The sequence below is a fragment of the Trachemys scripta genome, chromosome 1, assembly GCF_013100865.1.
Source record: "Trachemys scripta elegans isolate TJP31775 chromosome 1, CAS_Tse_1.0, whole genome shotgun sequence".
Taxonomy (NCBI): Eukaryota; Metazoa; Chordata; order Testudines; family Emydidae; genus Trachemys; species Trachemys scripta.
This window is the reverse complement of record NC_048298.1, coordinates 103570437-103588788: the sequence shown is the minus strand read 5'-3', so window position 1 is coordinate 103588788 and position 18352 is coordinate 103570437. Positions and strand designations below refer to the sequence as shown.

The following is an 18352-nucleotide window of genomic DNA, read 5'->3' as shown; positions in this document are numbered from 1 at the left end:
CGAACTGTCTTGTTTGCTTCTTTGAAGATTAGAGAAAGTTGCAGAATTTATCCTCAGAACAGATGTTCCATGAAAACAGAGCTGTGGTTTGTCCCCGCCACCCGCTCATGCCCCGTTGCAGAGTATTTGGGGCCAGAAAAAGAAGTGACGGTATATCACTGGTTGAAGCCCCCCCCCCCCCCCCCCCCCCCCACATTCATATTCCATCTTGTTACAGCCTTATCTTTACTTTTACTGTATTTTAAGATTTCAGGTGTCAGAAATAACAGTCTTGAAGTCTGAGGTCAACTTCCGCTATTAATGCACAGAGCTGCATGTCCAATCATATCCTCACAAGCATGTTTCAAAGCACCTGTGCAGACTACCCCTAGAGCTGAGGGGAGTTTTCCAACCATTGGTCTTTCTACTAACATTACCCCTAAAGCTACCAACTAACACTGAACACGCTGATGGTTATCTGTAGGTAATGTTCAGCAGTCTGCTAGGAATAGGATTGAGGCCCAGATCTTCAGAGGTATTTAGGCTCCAAACTTCAACTGATTTCAGTTAGAAGCTAGGAATCTACATACCTTTGAGGATCTAGGGTCTGAGTGTCAAATTCTGCCAGGCTTACTCCCACTGAGTCATGCCTTACTCTGAAAAACACAACGTTAAGATCTATGGAGCTTCTTGCGGAGTAAGGTCCAGTGTGCAGCAGGATGGAAAAACTGACCCTTTGAAATCCACTCTTAAATTTGATGATTTATAGTTTCCAAGCCAGAGAGAAACAAACAGCTGTTGCACAAGTGTTAGCACAATTACAATTGCACAAAGGGATTTCTGCACTGAGAAAGAAAATATCACTCTATCTATCCATTATAGAATGAAAATTTGCTCTCAGTGTAAATCCAGAGTAACTCAGTTGAGCTCAGTGGCATTATTCAGGATTTACATCAATGTAATAAATTATATATTTGTCCTTAAAGGAGATTCTACTTAACCTTTTACTTGCATATAGGATTATAAAGTGGTTTCATAGACAGTATAGTATAACTATCGGTTAATATGGCAAAGTGATTTTTGGATAGAAAGCCTGGCATTTTCTTGTTACATGTCAGACTGATATAGAACTTTTAGTAGGGTTGACTATATTTATGGGTGAAATGTTCAAAGCATATGGAAATGACTTTATTTCCTTTCTGAAGAAAAGGCTTAATTTTTGCTTATTGGAAAAGAGAAATCTGAAGTTAAATGACAGTATGTTATAAAGATAAATAACTGTTTTTAAAGGTTTTTTTCCCCGCTTTGTTCATTTGTCAGTTTTAGTCTCACTTTTAGGGTCTGTCTACACTGCAATTAGACACTTGCGCTGGTCCATGCCAGCTGACTCGGGCTTGTGGGGCTCAGGCTAAGAGGCTGTTTAATTGCGGTGTAGACGTTCAAGCTCAGGCTGGAGCCTGAGCTCTGGGACTCTCTCATCTCACAGGGTCCTAAAACTTGCTCATCAGATTACATCAAATACTTTCCAAACATATGTTATCCTGCTGGAGGGTATGGGTGGCTGCTAACAAAGGTGTCTGGTCTATAGGCAATCACAGATCTCATTGAAGCTGATGGGCATGCTAGCAACATTTCATTCAGGCTAAATGTGGGGGCAATTAAATGCCACTTGGTTTAGTGATAGCTGAAATAATAGAAGCCAATGGCCAAGGCATGGCCCAGCATGGCAAGGCCTAAATAGAAGTCAAACCATGCAGCCCAAGGAGTTTCCTTGGAGACTGATTGCAAATGATGGGATTGATATGGTTACAGCTGACTGTCTGAATGTGAAGGAAAGGAACAAGAAAGTGAACAGACAGTGAGAGAAACAGTGTGAGCATAGCCCTGGGAGGAAGCCGAGAGAGAGAGCTACTTTTGGGCATAGTACTGTCTGGAAGGCAGATTTGGACTTCTGAGCAAGGAAACTGTCTTCTGTTGTGTGTTTCCACTGCGTTCGGGGAAACAAGACTTTGCACTGCCTTTGTAATTAAACAATATTTCACCAAAGACTAGACATAATCATCAACCACTCCTCCTAACAGTAACAACCGGCTAGGAGGCAATAATATCCTGAGGACCTGGCCCCCGTTAAAATGTCTGAGCTCCCATCCACCTACATTTAAATGAATGCAGGTCGGCCATTGTGCTACTGTAGCCCCCTGCATGGATCAGCAGCTGGATTTGAACTCAAGATCTCGAGCACAAACCTTCACCTCTTGAGCTAAAGGACTAAGACCATCATTGGGGAAAGAAGTTGGCAGCTACCCTCTATGTAACAGCTAAAGAGAGAGGATGTATAGCACATACTAAACAGTGGGTTACACTATACTATTGCTATATAGGACTCACTATATTTTTCAGGAACAAATTTCCACCAAGTACATTCAATATAAATTGTTTTGCCAAGTGGTGTTGCCTCTTTCTTTTGTTATGATTATAAAGGAGTGTTTTTGTTAAATAGGAAGGCAAATGGAGAGATTTCCCCCTCCTTCAACACCCCTCTTTGCAAATACATATTCCCCTTCTTATTAGGGCCCTACCAAATTCACAGTCATGAAAAATGCACCAGGGACCCTGCAATCTGGTCTTTTGTGTACTTTTACCCTATACTATACAGATTTCACAGGGGAGACCAGAGTTTCTCAAACTGGGGGTCCTGACCCAAAAGGAGTTTGTGGGGGGTTGCAAGGTTATTGTAGGGGGCTATGGTATTACCATCCTTCTGCGCTGCCTTCAGAGCTGGGTGGCCAGAAAGTCGCATCTGCTGGCCAGGCACCCAGCTCTGATGGGAGCACCACCAGCAGCAGTGCCAAAGTGAGTGTGGCAATGGGTGGCCGGAGAGTGGTGGCTGCTGCTGGCTGAGGGCCCAGCTCTAAAGGCAGCAGCACAGAAGTAAGGGTGGCAATACCATACCAGGCCATCCTTACTTCTGTGCTGCTGCTGGCAGTGACGCTGCCTTCAGAGCTGGGCTCCTGGCTAGCAGCTGCTGCTCTCTGGCCAGCCAGCTCTGAAGGTAGCACAGAAGTAAGGGTGGCAATACCGTGATCCCTCCTACAATAACCTTGTGATTCCCCCCTTACCTCCTGTTGGGCCAGGACCCCTACCATTACAACACTGTGAAATTTCAGATTTAAATATCTGAAATCATAAAATGTATGATTGTTAAAATCCTATGACCGTGAAATTGACCAAAACAGACCATGAATTTGGTAGAGCCTTATTTATTATATCGATTATATTACAGGAAACCGCTTGTTAAAATGTAAGCACTACACCAATGTTAACATCTACTTGGAAATGTGCCACCGTGAGCAGCACTTGGGTCACTGAGAGAAAAGTAGCCATGAGTCTCATTTATAGTCTTAGAGAGCATTAGAACATGACACAGTGAATAATTTATTTTATTGACATCTTATTGATGCACTGTAGACAATTCACACTAACTGTGAGAGATGCTCGTTTCAAAGTGGGTAGCCTATTGAATGAACTCTATAAAAACTGATTAAAGTACATAGATAGTGATTATGTGAGAGCCAATTTTCCTAATACACAAATCAAAGATTGACAGTAAATCAGTAATTAAAAATACATTGCAAGAGGGAAGCCTACTGGGGATCATTGGGATCCAGTCAGTAATGCAGATCATCCGCCTTTAGAAAGGTGAGAGAGACTGGCCCCTTGGAGTATAATTACACTGCAATGTAAGCCCAGGGATATAGAACTCTAGTTATCTTGCGCGTCTACACTCATTTGTAACCCCAGTGACTAGTAATATAAGCCAATCTTATAGACTCAGACTCATTTCCAGAGGGTCTGGCTAGAGAATCTTGCCCGCATGCTCGGGGTTCAGCAGATCGCCATATTTGGGGTCGGGAAGGAATTTTCCTCCAGGGTAGATTGGCAGAGGCTGGAAGATTGGAGGTTTTTCGCCTTCCTCCGCAGCATGGGGCAGGGGTCGCTTGCTGGAGGATTCTTAGCGATTTGAAGTATTTGGGGACTTCAACAGCTGAGTCAAGGGAGAGAATTCTTCCAGGAGTGGGTGGGTCAGCTTTTGTGGCCCGCATCATGCGGGAGGTCAGACTAGATGATCATAATGGTCCCTTCTGACCTTAGAGTCTATGAGTCTATGAATTATTGAACCCTGGGTCTCAACCTGGGGCTCCAGAGTCTACACTGCATTATGTGGCCCTGAGTCCAACCACCCATATCCCAGACTTCCTAGCACTCTCTCAAAATGTGACTGCTCTAGGGTTGGAAAACGTGACCCTCCACCAAACTTGCCTGTCCAGAGGACAAAGAAAGTCAACCCATAAGATTGTGGAATACCTTTGGCTGACTCCCAGTGCACAAGTCCCATGGGGCTGTGACTACTCTGCAAAGAAGTAGGGCTTGAATCCTGGGTCCTGGCTTGACTCAGACTTGGAACCTACACCCCTGTGGGGTCCTAGGACCCTGGGTCAGTGCAATTTGTGTGTAGACGGAAGGAGGGGTTAGGCTTTAGCCTGAGTCCAAACCCTGGGCTTATATTACAGTGCAGACATATTCTTGGTATGCCTCTTAGTTGCTGTATCTCGAAGCTAGCTTAGTTTGGAGCTCCTGGTTTCTGGGCTGCTAGAAAGCAGGTGAGTGGAGTCTTGGAGTGAATGTGGTGATGTTGAGATTATGCCAGTGCTACACCTCTTCAGTCCTCTCCCTTCTTACTCATGGAGCAGCATTGATTGTGATCTTGGATGAGACGGTCCCTTCTCCATTTAGAGAACATGTGGCCCGGCCACATAAGGGTTTACTGGGAACTGCTTTCACTTTAGAGCTGCTAGAGAAAGCTCTCACCACAGCAGTGAAATAAAAAGGAATGCAAAGCCTGACAAATACTTTCCAACTGAGATCTAGAGGAGGTTCTGAAGTTCCCTTTTCCAAAAGAGAGACCACAAGTACTGCAGTACATGAATTTTCATGCTAGAACTGTGGAGAAACCCTCAGTCCCCTCCCCTATAGCCATGCCCAGGCCCCTTGTCCCTATCTGTGTAGTTGTTTCTTCCTCCCATTCCTGTGGGTGCTACACATTTGCTATTCAGATTTCTCTCTACCTTCTGTCTCTGACTAATTGGTCCTTCTGAAGCAGCAATGACTCACCTCAGAAAAAAATTTGCATTGAAAAGAATTAGGCTTATAAAACCTACAAGTTAGGAATAACGTCGCCTGTGGAAATCTGAATAGTATCCATTATATTCTTGAGTTCTCTCCTTGGAATCATGTATCCTGTATTTCAATGGGGACAGTTCTATGTAATTATTCTATAGCAAGAGGAAAACTAGAAGCAGGCTTCTCTTTTGGAATTATGGTATCTCAGGGTAAGCAGCAATAAATCATAGCAAATCTGACTTTTTATTCTCATGTTGATTTTGAACATTGACAAAGGCAATGTAAATGTTCACTTTAGGAAATAAAGGGCAAGGTGTCTTTCATGGGAGACCTTTCTCTGGACTTGCTTCATGGTTTTGTGGAGGCTACTGAATCTATATACACTCAAGTTTCTTCCTTCCTTTTATTTGTGCAATTTAAACTAAATATTTTGCCCCAATCAGCTTTGGTTCTGCAAGTTTTGTCATTGATGGTTATGACTGACCAGTTACATTGCTGACCATTGCCCAATCTGGAAACGTATCCAGTTGGAAGAGGCTAATTCCCCAAGTGTTGATCGCCACCATGACAACCACTAGACCAATCAGATTTACACCCAAGCCAGCTTTCACCTATGGAAAAAACAAACAAACCAGAGTACAGTCAATGTCAAACAGATTAGAAAGCATTAATTAATAAACACAGAAGGTGGTAGGATGCATGGTGGAGAACAGGCAATTCCCTAACTCTCCCTGTTGCATAAAGAACAAAGTAAATTTGCTGACTACTCTGGCAGAAAAAGCCTAATGAATAGTTGTGTGTGAGAGTGTGCATATTAGTGCGGAAAATACAGGAGACGTCGTCAAAGGTGCATGATAAATGCAATTCATCACATGGCTACAATTTGTCACATGGACATCTCCTCCATATATTTATACTACATATGCCAGGTGATAGCTATAGACTAATTGTAGGTATATGATAAATCTCATTTGTCATACCCCTCTAACTTCTGCACTTGCACTCTGCTCATGAAGGTTATGTCTACACTAGATCTGAATGGTGTAAATTCCAGCTCAAGAATACATATTAGCATGCTGAAGATAGAGTGTGGCCATGACAGCACAAGTGGCAGAAGGGACTAACTGCCTCGAATACCTACCTAAGGTTTCAGACAGGTACAAACTCGAGGCAGCTAGCCCCTCCCTCCGCTTGTGCCATTGAAGTTATATCCTATATTTAGTGTATTAGCTCAATCAGAGCTAGTTCAGGTACGACTCCTTGACCTGGAATGTACATAGAATCATAAGACTGGAAGGGAACTCGAGAGGTCATGTAGTCCAGTCCCCTGCACTCCATCTCCAATTGTAGACATATCTTAATCTCCCTTCTCCAGGACTGCTATTGTAGTTGTATTACAGGATAATTGGGGGGATCTTGTACTGTCATTCTTCGATACATTTCACAAGCATTATATTCATTTTAAAAAACAGAGAGCACACACACGCACACCTCCTGCCACTGATGTTCTTAAAACGAGAGTTACTGTGAAATTGTTGCAGTGCTGACCAACGGGACTTTAAATTAACTTGGATCCTGTGATTATTTTCAGATCCCATATATATGATGATGAGTTCAGTTTGCATTAAGCTTGGAACAATGTGACTATTCTCAAGACTTACCATGTCTTTGATCTGGCAGTGCCCGTAATTGAAGACAATGGCATTTGGGGGGTTGCCCACTGGCAGCATCACCGCAAAGGAAATACACATTGTTACAGGAATCAGAGTGTATAAAGGGTTGATATGCAAGGTTTCCGACTGTAAAGAGAGAGGTTGGGTGAGAAAGAGAAGTTCCACGTTGTTAGCTATAATTACAGATAAAAGACGCCTATCTGCTTCCCCCCACCCCAAGATCTAGAATTATTAGCATACCCTCCATTCCCTAAATTCTAAGGTCTAACTTACTTCCCCCCTCCATTACCCTTGGGTACTGCAGGAGGGCTGTACTCCATGTTGCTCCTTCCAGAGGAGGCCACTATAGCCTGACAGGATGACCTCCCTTCCCCCAGCAGTCAAGCATGTTGCTTCCATAAAACCCTTCGCAATCTTGGGCTGGGGAACAAGGTACTGGGCTTTTGGTCTGAATTCACATAATTAGGGTGACCAGATAGCTAGTGTAAAAATCAGGACAGGGGGTGGGGAGTAATAGGCGCCTCTGTAAGACGAAGCCCTGAATATCAGGACTGTCCCTATAAAATTGGGATGTCTGCTCAACGTACACATTACCCCCATGGCGTTTCACTGTGTAGATCACGAGGACAAATCCTTAAAATGGTTTTTATGGAGAAAGTCATGAAAATATCTAGCATTCACTTTTCAGACACATTTCACAGATTATATCCCTTGTGAAAAGAGCTTCTCATTACATAAAAGGCAAAAACCAAGGAAGGTTTCTATAATTGCTGTGAAAATAATAGTTTTTATATATATACTAATATAGGATATAATTAGTATCTGCTCTCCCCCTCCCCTGCCAGTGACACAAGCCTCCATACCCACAATGTCTTCCTCTCTTACAAATGTCTTTGTTCATTTTTCCAAGCTGTTCTTATGCTTGGCCTGCCAACCTGTTCACCAAGCTGCCTCCCACCCCTCAGTTAAATTCCCTATGAAATAATTCTGATGTTTCTGCTACAAAAACCAAAGAGGTAGACTGTTAACTAATGGATTATAAATACAAAATAGAATAAAAAAGCCTCAAGACGTGTTCATGGTTTGCTGAGTAATCATGTGACCTTGTTATTGTCAATCTTGTCTTTCCCTTTCTCATCTCCCTTCCCCCTTTTCTGTTACAATTAAACTGTATGCCCCTTAGGGCAGGGACTATGTTTTTACTTGTTTTGAGAAGTGCTGAGCATATTTTTGGGTGTTCAGAAATTTATTGCACTCAGGCCTATTGACTGACCATGCTTATTAATTTTTCTATAAAAGAAAGAGCAAAGCAATGGCACTCAAAATGAAGCAGAGTTCTACCCTGGCTCACAGAACTAATCGCCTAAAATCTCAAGATATTCCATGAAGTTAACAGGGAAAAAAACAGCATAAAATCCCATTGTTTTTACTCACCATACTGCATAAAATAGGCAGAAAGATTGTTATGGTTGCTGGGTTACTAACGAACTCTGTTACCATGGACACCAAGATGCAAGCCAGCAGAGTGACAGCCCAGTAGGGAAGGCTGCTCAAGGACAACATCTGGCGTCCAATCCATGTCGAAAGGCCAGAGGTCTAGCAGAAACGTACAATAATGAGAGAATGGCAGGATACAAGTTATGTTTCCAAACCAAATCCTTGTATCTGAGAGAGTTTGCAATAGAGTATCCCACTGGCAAAGAACTTTATTTAGCTCAGTAAATTGGGCAGCCCCCGATTTAGTAGCTTATGTTCAATAAATTAGTGCTTTCAGTCCAGTTCTTAGTAGAGTAGAACCTCAGAGTTACGAACACCTTGGGAATGGAGGCTGTTGGTAACTCTGAAATATTCATAACTCTGAACAAACGGTCATGGTTGCTCTTCCAAAATTTTACAACTGAACATTGATGTAATATAGCTTTGAAACTTTACTATGGAGAAGAAAAATGCTGCTTTTAGCCATCTTAATTTAAGTGAAACTAGCACAGAAACAGTTTCCTTACCTTGTCAAATCTTTTCGTAAACTTTCCCTTCATTTTTTAGTAGTTTACATTTAACACAGTACTCTACTGTTCTCCCCCCCTTTTTTTTTATTTTTTTTTTTTTTGTGTGTGTCTGTGTCTCTGCTGCTACCTGATTGTGTACTTCCAGTTTCAAATGAGGTGTGTGGTTGACTGGTCAGTTCGTAACTCTGGTGTTCATAACCCTAAGGTTCTACTGTAGCTAGGGGTCCATAACATAAAACTACCTCATTTGGCACTAAATGGCACTACTAGTTGTTTAGCAGAGAGACCAATATTGAATGGGCAGAAAGACTGTACTTCCCCCTCACTTGTAAAGATTGTCCTTCCAGGTCAGAACTGAGGCTCACTGAATGGGTGGGGGAAGACTGTCTAAATATAGGTCTTTACAGCACTTCGTACAATGGGACTCCAACCCAGATTGGGGCCTGTGGGTGCTACTACGAAAGTAATGGTAATGCCATTTCATGTGCCGTAGTTCTGCAAATCAAGGCCCTCACTTCCTAGGGTTGCTAATCTAATTTGATTCACTCATACTCATTTCATTTTAATCCCTGTCATCACCAAAACCATTCCATACTCATATTTGAGTATGAAGGCTGAAGCAGTGTTTTCCATGGTAACACTGTAACAAAGTAGCTGACTTGTTTTTGTGACTTTTGTTTGCTACTTTCCAGTCATCATGAAAGAGATTGCACACCAAGCTCCTGAATTATGCTAGATGACCAACTTTCAGAAGAGCATATCGAAGGTTTAGGTGACATACCCTTTTGAAAGTGTTGTAGTAATTTTGTTACCAGAATTGTCAGAACACTACAGGTTAAAATAAAGGTGCAGGCTTGTAAGTATTTTAGATATTCAAGTTCTCAGAGAGAAGAATGGAAAATCTAACTCAATACCTTGCATCCAGCTGCTAGAGCATAACCTCCTCCAACCAGCACTACAATCTCCCAGGGCATGGTCTTCTGGAAGTCCTTCCATGTAATTATTGGCTCCATTGAGTTAATATCTGTAGAATTTTCACTATCTCCTATGTCAAAGCAAAATAAAGGTACATGGCTAATGCTAAACTGGCCATTTCCCTAAGATATTGAGCATTCTGCACTGACCTCTGACTTTGTGACTTCTAGCTTGGATCACTGTAATGCATGCTCTGTAGGACTACCTTTGAAGACCATCTGTAGGATAAAGCTAGTGCAGAATGCAGCTGCCAACCTCCTTGGTTTCAGCCTCAGGAAGCATAGTACCTAAATTTTCTGAAGGCTGAACTGGCTTCCTATTGGCTTCTGGGGTTGACATTGATGGTTATATAGCCCTATGGCTTAGGTAATGGCTATTTGAGAAGTGTGTGCATGTGTGTATTTCAGATGTGTCTGTGTAGTCCTAGACTTGAATGTCTGAGGTTTGGTGGTTGTGCATTCTCAGAAGATGGTCTTCACTTGTAGAATTAATTTTTCCTGGCCCAACAGAGCCCAAGTATGTTTAATATCAGGACAATATACAAAGTCCATCTATTTGCTCAGTCTTTTCCTGAGGGTAGTATTAGCTTTTAGAGGTCTGAGTCTTTTGTTGAATTGGATTTACTATTAATTCATTTTTTTTCTAAATGCTGTATATACTTGTAGGGCGATCTGCCATGTAAAAATATACACATACATACAATTTCTAATAAATATATGGAAGCAAATGTCAAGGGACCATATCTTCATATGTTTGTACAATGCTTAGCACAAAGGGGGCCTCATCCTGACTGAGGCCTCTGGGTGTTACTAAAATGTAAATGTTAAATAATAATAATCGCTATCAAGAAGACTATGTTAACAGTAATATTAACATAAAATGGATCAGTCTCTATCTATGTTATCAGATAGCAGTGGTAGTACATTGGAGACTTTTTTTTTTTGGTGCCGAGCAGTTCCCCAATTCTTCTAAACCTGAAATATGGCAAGGATTGAGTTTTTTACAAGTTCTAATTTCCATGCACTATTGCAACACTCAACTGCAATATTAAAGACTGTCGTTCTCAACCTTTGCCACACCATGATCCTATGTTATAAGTTTTGGGACCTTAATGTAGCCATAAAATAAGAGGATGGGGATCACAACCTCCCGTCAAAAAGTGTGTCAAGTCTCATTCTAGATGACTTTGTCTTACCTTTATCCCTCTTTCCAAAGCATGGTTTCTTTGCTGGAATCAGGAACATGAGAAAACCAAGGAAGACAGAGACAGTAGCATCAGTCCGGTAGCCTTTTCTAGGAAAGAAACATTGTGATTATAGCAATGCTATACTAAAAGTGGGCTGTAGTGAAGTGTGTGTGCAACACCCCGTGTTCTCAACAGCATGCTGAGCATGCTACTCAAGCTTTTTCTTTTCTTTACTTTTCTTTTTGTTATTGGGTTTGGTGTCCCTTTCCTCCACACAACATGCCATACATTTATTCTATATATTATAGAGGGAAATACTTTAAGCATAAAATCATTTCAGCTCCTTCCAGCACCAACACAAATACAAGAATGTGATGTACTTGTATTGCTCTATAACAGTGCCATCCAAACTTTGCTTAACTGGCAACCACTTTAACATTTTGTCAGTAACATAAAGGCTACACTGGGTGGGAACCTCAGCTGATGTAAATCAATGTAGCTCACTGAAGTGAATACTCTAGGACGATTTAGATGCAAGTCTGTGGGAAGTTGTTAGAGATTTAGTCACAAGCCCATGTGCTTGCACTTCTCATGTGTGGAAACATATCAGTGGACATGCATAGAGCCCTGCAAATCCATTGATATCCGCTTTATATCCACAGATATTCGGATCCACTGATGCAGATATCCGTGGATCATTTTTGCAGATTGGATGCAGATACAAACTTTGTATCCACGCAGGGCTCTACACATGCAATTTTGCAATGCTGAAAACTTAGTAGATGGCCTTTAGAAAATTTACCTCAAAATGTGAAGGGAATAAATTGGTGTTTTTCCTTGATTTGAGCCTCTGTGTGCCAGCTAGATGTAGTCATTATTCAAGAATTATTAATATTCTAATGACTAATAATGGTCCCTTCAGGTCTTAAAGTCTCTGAATCTACTCAATAGATCTGTTCAGGATTTAAATGCTGAACCCTCTGTAGTATTCCTGGTAAAACTGAGGGTGACAGAAAGAGCTATGTTTACTAGAACCAAGTGTCAGTAAACAAATTTTGGGAGCACAGCCAACTGTTTCTCTGCATGGATGATCTAGAGAATGATGCTGACTTTAAAAACAGTCTGCAGGTTATCTAATGCTCCCTGTGCTAATATCCAAAACCAAGCCCCAAACACCAGAACTCTGAACTATAACAACAATCAAACCTAGCAGCAAACATGCTTTTTGGGATTTCTTTGTAGTAAAATTGTTTTTTTAAAAGAGTTGTTTGCTTCGGACTTCAGAATTTGGGCTCTTCCATTTTTTCTACTAGGAACAAGTTTCTCATGTTGTTTCTCATAGTCTAATGGAGTCACCCTGCTACCTGGAGAAACAGGGACACTGTTTTGGTTGTGTGAACAGGTATAGTTAAAATAGTGAGCATCCTCAGTTTAGCATTAAGATTCTATATGGTCCAGCCTTGATCAAAATGGCTACTGGCATCCTGAGAGTCTATGGCCAAAAACCAATCAACCAAATTGTTTTAGAAACCCAGGAAAATCAGAACTTCATTCCTCTGCAGATGATTAGGAGGCAACCATACTCACTTACTTCTCAAATAAAGATGACCAGCCTGGAACAAAGCCAGGCTCCCGTGTAAACCAAAGCAAGGTCATCAAGATGAAGAAAAACCCAGTCACCATCTCAGGATAGCTTGGGAGGAGAGGTGAGGAGAAAAAGCAAGAATACAACCTGAGATTAATGCCAAAATCCAGGAGTAAATTCCACAGAGAGAAAAGAATTAGAGATTGGTTTCAACAAACAATGAAAAAATCTACAGGGAGAATAAAATAGGAGATCAGTTTGAACTAGGGTTTTACATTTGAGTCCTAGCTGTTACCTAAATAAAGTCAGAAAAAAATAAAGCTGAGTATCTCATTATCTGTATTTATACTTTCATTTGTCATGAGATATTTATGAGCCCAAACAAATACAAAATCTTGTATTTTTATGGTATTTCTAATGATCCAGGAACTGAAATATGGCAACAAAATAAATTTTCCCTTATTTCTGCATTGTAAATGGTTTTCTATGTGATTTTTAAAAGCATATGAAAATATAATTACAGATACTAAAATAAACAAACATCACTACTTTAAACACAAACAAATACTAGACTAGAGATGGGCTGAGGAGTTGCTATTCTGATCTAGATTTTATTCAGGGTTCAGATTCACGGTTTAGAGGCTGAATAAGGGCTAAGATTTAGATTTAAATTTGATCATGCTAAAATCTTGCAAGTTGATCTCATGAACTTTCACTGAACACTGAGAAATCTTTGAAGAAGAGCTGATCTCATGAGATAGCTCCCATCCTGAAAGGTGGGCATCTTGCAAAATTTAGCTTTTCTTTGCCACATCTGATATGCAGTTGGAAAATAGGCCCCTTTCTGCTTTGGAACCTTAACTGTAGGGGCAAATCAAGATCTATGGGTTTGAGTCTGAAGCCAATGCCCTCTTCCCACCTCCCCTAAAAAAAAATCATAGGTGTTTTTATTCAAGTCTCTGGTTTTGATGTATCTTTAGAGTGGACCACTCACTTACCCTGAAAGGAAAGAGAAATAAGTTCCAAAATGTAGGACTGATTCAATAGGGAGAAAGAATTGAGAGATCAAGTCCAACATATATAAGACAAATTCAACTTGGAGGACAAAACAAAAGATGGGTTTCAACACATGAAAGGCAAATTCCACAAGAATATATGATCTTTTTACCTAGTATTCCCCAGTTTCTCATATTCCTCTTGAATTCTCCTCTCTGACATCTCTTCTCGTTTGGTCTTCTTCTTCTTACTCACAGAACATGTTTCTTTAAAACTGAGAAGGATAATTTAGCACAGGAATATGAGAGAAGGGAGTCACATTTCAGAATGAAGATACCATAGTATGCAAATTATGCAGCAGATGAGATAGCTGAGGACCTAATCCCTGTGGCTGGCTGAGCTATGCTTGGTGCAGGACATGAGCGCTAAAGTGGGGAAGGTTGCTGTATACCATTTTTGCACTCATCCAATTCCCAGGGGTGCTGAGATCCAGTTCAACCCCCAGCATGAGCAGTCTTCGGGCTGTTCTAAATAATCCCAGCTGGTAATAACACACAAGGGGTCAATATGCCAGATCATAATCACTGGAGCACATTAGTGTTCCAGCCATGCTACCTCCTCTCCACCATGCCCCATCACATTCCCCTCACTAGGCAATTTTTACCAGACCTGCAACATCCAGGTGGTCCCTATGCCAGGCAATCCTTAGAAACATAAGAATGGCCATACTCAGTCAGATCAATGGTCCATTGAGCACAGTATCCTGTGTTCTTACAGTGCCTGTTTAGGGCAGGTTACAACCACTTTATACCACATCATGGGTAGGTTGTGGGCCCAAAACATATAGAAATTTTGTTCTAAAATGGGACTAGTTTTTCTATATAGTGGATCTATGTGTTGTCCCCTTCCAGGAATAGCGTTCTGAATAGTGCACACAAAAGGGATTCTGTCTACCTAATCCCATTTGACTTGGTGAAGAAAGTATGATTCTTGAAAGCTCAGGGTGCAACCTTTTCTGCTTTAAGTAGTCTGGTAAAGGTGTGATGCTGCATGGAATCTGGGGGACACTTGAGGATATTATGAATATCAATATTGTAAAATTGTAATGAGTTAGGCCAGATATGCCATGTAAGGTATCTGCAAAAATGTTATAATTTGCCAGATATGATAATCTTGTTTATATGTTTGTGTCACCTTTGTATTATGGATTATAGGTATGTATGTCTGTATTTCAAAACTTGTGTTATGCTTCTGGGTGACACCCCCAGACAGCACTGTCTAGCCTGCTTGATGGCCCATTAAGGACCATCAGCTATAGAGTTGACCCATTGAGAGAAGGCAGATACACCTTGTGACTCAGCAAGGCATGCAGGGACATGCCTATGGAGAGAACTCTAAGGCTTTCAAGCCATGTGCTGGGCAGCTTGTGTTTGAAACAAAGGAAGCACAGGCCATATGGCAAAAGACTATAAAAGGCAGCTGCATCTTCTCCATTTTGTCTTCAATCCTGCTTCTTACCTCTGGAGGAACTTTGCTACAAACTGAAGCTCTGAACAAAGGACTGAATGACCCATTGTACGCTGGGAATCCCCACAACTACAGTGTTTGCTGTCCATGAGATTGACATAACTGCCTTCGATATTTCTAGCACTGTTTAAACCAGGATTACTCTTGCAAGGTTCCACTCTTTCTGTAACTGAAGGGTAAAGTCAAAGCCGATGATCCTACTGTTCTGCCAGTGAACAATTTCTATATTTCTATCAAGGAGATACAAATACAAGCACATTTTATGGCTGAGTGCATTTAAACTGCCTACAAATTTATATGCAAATTAGGTGCAGCCCTCAGGCTCATGGAAAATTGCATTTGCGTGTCACAAAGTCTGGACTCATTTATTTAAACTGAGATGCTTGTAAGCTTTTTTTACCCTCTTCTCAAGTACTGTAGCAACATTTTGCTTTTCTGTTCCAATGGGAGATTGACACCTAACCTGCTTAGATGCTTTTGTAAATTGCATTGGTGTCTACCTGCAATTCTAGGCACCAAAATACCTTTGTAAAACTGATGCTTAGATATTTGCAGCAATACTTACTTTGTGCAGCACTAGCTGAAGTGAAAAGCTGTGTCTCTGTGAACTACCCTTTCCCCTGTCCCAAGGAGGGGTCACAATATTTTCCCCCCTGATTTTCAGGTAGGAAGAACTTTGTAGGCCTGTTTCCCTCCCTCTTTGACCTACAAAAAGGCTAGACTCTGCATTCTGATCCAAGAACTTGAGTTTCTAGGCTAGAAAGAAAATCTGTAAAGCTGTTCCAGTCATTGCACTAGCTAGGGACAAGAGATTGACAGTGGATGCCCTATTAAAAAGGATACGTGGCGTGAACATTACCAGGAATTCCATAGATGTCCATCAGCAAGCACTAGACTAAACATTGCTTCAACATGTTACCAATATCACTTGCCAAGTCTTAGAAGGATTTGCAGGCAGAGCATTATAACCAGACTCCTAACTTAACATATTCTCTAATGAACCACAGAGAATAGGAGTTGGAGATTAAAGAGGCTTGGAACCAACCAACACTTCACAAAAGGTCAATAATGCTTCAGTTCATTGGTGTTCTTTAGAATAACATTAATCAGGGTGAATTCTTGGATGGAATGTGGAATTTCAATGCTGTTTATTAAAAAAATAAAGGAACTGAGAGTCATGTTAGGGCCTGTTTCCTCTCAGGATTAAAAAAGAAATAATTTATTATAGCCTTTTACATTGAAACTAGAAGACTCAAGGGATTGATTGAGAAAAGGACACAGAGCTATTTACCTCTTCAAATGCACTCAAGATCAGTAGCAACCAGAAGTCATTATCATTTAACAGCTATTCATTTTCCTATGTGAAATAGGTTAATGATGTCAGCCAAACTCCCTCTTGCCCTCACAATTGGCTTTATTTTTCCCTCGGAGAGGCCACGGTCTAAAGCCAAACAGTGACTTGTGAGCCTCATGCAGCTTTATCACAGTTAAAGAGTGGCTTGTGGAACCCCCACACCTCCCCCCCATTCTCCGCCTACCAGACTGTTTGGGGGAACTCAGAGCTTCTTCCCTGTGGCAGGGTGGTGGGATTAAGAGCTTCTGCCCAGCAGGGAGGGTGGTCTCGAGGCTTCAGCTCAATGGGAGGTGCCTGCTGGAGCTCGGGGCTTCAGCTGGAGTGGGGCTGAGGCCCCGAGCCCTGGTAGGTGTGCCCCGGCGGGCTGAAGTTCCAAGACCCTGCTGGCCCTGCTGGGCAGAAGCCCTTAGCCCCACCACCCCGCCACAGGGAAGAAGCTCCGAGTTCCCCCAAACAGTCTGGTAGGTGGAGACTACGACCCCACTACAGGGCTGAAACCCCGAGCTGCAGCAGGCATGTTCCCTTCAGGAACTTCTGAAGATTGTTGTATGCGGCTCGGAGGGTCAGTAAGTTTGGCCATCCCTAGTCTAAAGTAATCATAGAGACTGAATTCCCTCTCCTGCCTTCAGCCTGGGAGTGAGGGAAAGCTTTAACTCTCACTGCTCACCTATTCTGTTGATAAATATAGGATTTTTGTCTCTAGCACCATGATTATGGCCCTTTATACCAGTATAAGTACAGATATATTGAGCCTTATTCCCCTGTCATTGACATTGGTTTGACACCAAAGTAAGTCCACTGACCAGGTCATTAATGATCTGGAGGATGGTGTGGACTGCACCCTCTGCAAGCTTGCAGATTACGCTAAACTGGGAGGAGTGGTAGATATGCTGGAGGGTAGGGATAGGATACAGATGGACCTAGACAAATTAGAGGATTGGACCAAAAGAAATCTGATGAGGTTCAACAAGGACAAGTGCAGAGTCCTGCACTTAGGACGGAAGAATCCCATGCACTGCTACAGACTAGGGACCGAATGGCTAGGCAGCAGTTCTGCAGAAAAGGACCTAGAGATTACAGTGGATGAGAAGCTGGATATGAGTCAACAGTGTCTGCCCTTGTTGCCAAGAAGGTTAACGGCATTTGGGGCTGTATAAGTAGGGGCATTGCCAGCAGATTGAGGGACGTGATCATGTTTTTACTAACTGGCTTTTTCTTTTTCTTTTGTTTTTTTCAGTTGCACCTTCTGATCAGAAGGTTGCTTAATGGCCCTCATCAAGGCAGTGCAGTGTTAAAACTGTTCCCGTCAAAAATAAACATGGTGTATAGCAGATTTTCATCAGCCTTATTCAGCCACTGGACTCAAGCATCAATAAAGTCCATTGTTGCACATCCAGTGCTACTAGGAAAGGACACTTTCTCTAGGAAGTGGACTGGACCCACTTCCCTGGTAAGGGGAAGCAACAGTGACTCAGCATTTGCCCCTTGTGATTGTTAGGGCCTTTGTGAACTCTAAAATGGTGGTTCCCAGCAGAGCCGGTGCTAGGCATAACCAGACTAAGCAATTACTTAGGGCCCTGAGCAGCTCAAGGGGGGCCCCCTATTAATTATTAGTATGTGTTGTGTGGGGAGCCCCAAAATATTCCTGCTTAGGACCCCCAGTGGGCCAGCATCAGCACTGGGAGGAAGCTGTGGCACTCCCTGCTGTTTTAGCCCTGGGATTCCCACACAGTTCTAGCAGCCTGCACTCACTTGCATCCCAAGAACAGCCAGTGCATCCAGAACCAAGTCAAGACCAGCATGATGAGGCATATGGGGAAGCTGAACAAGAACCAAGTTCCAAAATTCACCACCTCAGCATGTGGATAGTGGCTGTAAAGAAAAAGACCG

At 42.0% G+C, this 18352-nt stretch overlaps 1 protein-coding gene across 1 annotated transcript in view; it reads right to left on the bottom strand.

Annotated features, from left to right (window-relative positions):
- Positions 1 to 4169: 4169 nt before the first annotated feature.
- Positions 4170 to 18352, bottom strand: part of SLC13A4 (solute carrier family 13 member 4) — a 35774-nt gene continuing 21591 nt past the window's right edge. The window contains exons 9-16 of the mRNA XM_034779883.1: positions 18215 to 18334; positions 13754 to 13855; positions 12592 to 12693; positions 11010 to 11107; positions 9754 to 9884; positions 8268 to 8429; positions 6822 to 6959; positions 4170 to 5771 (exon numbers count right to left, since the gene is read on the bottom strand). Of these exons, the coding sequence (XP_034635774.1) occupies positions 5634 to 5771; positions 6822 to 6959; positions 8268 to 8429; positions 9754 to 9884; positions 11010 to 11107; positions 12592 to 12693; positions 13754 to 13855; positions 18215 to 18334 (991 nt within the window). The 3' untranslated portion in view covers positions 4170 to 5633. The remainder of the gene's footprint in view (positions 5772 to 6821; positions 6960 to 8267; positions 8430 to 9753; positions 9885 to 11009; positions 11108 to 12591; positions 12694 to 13753; positions 13856 to 18214; positions 18335 to 18352) is intronic.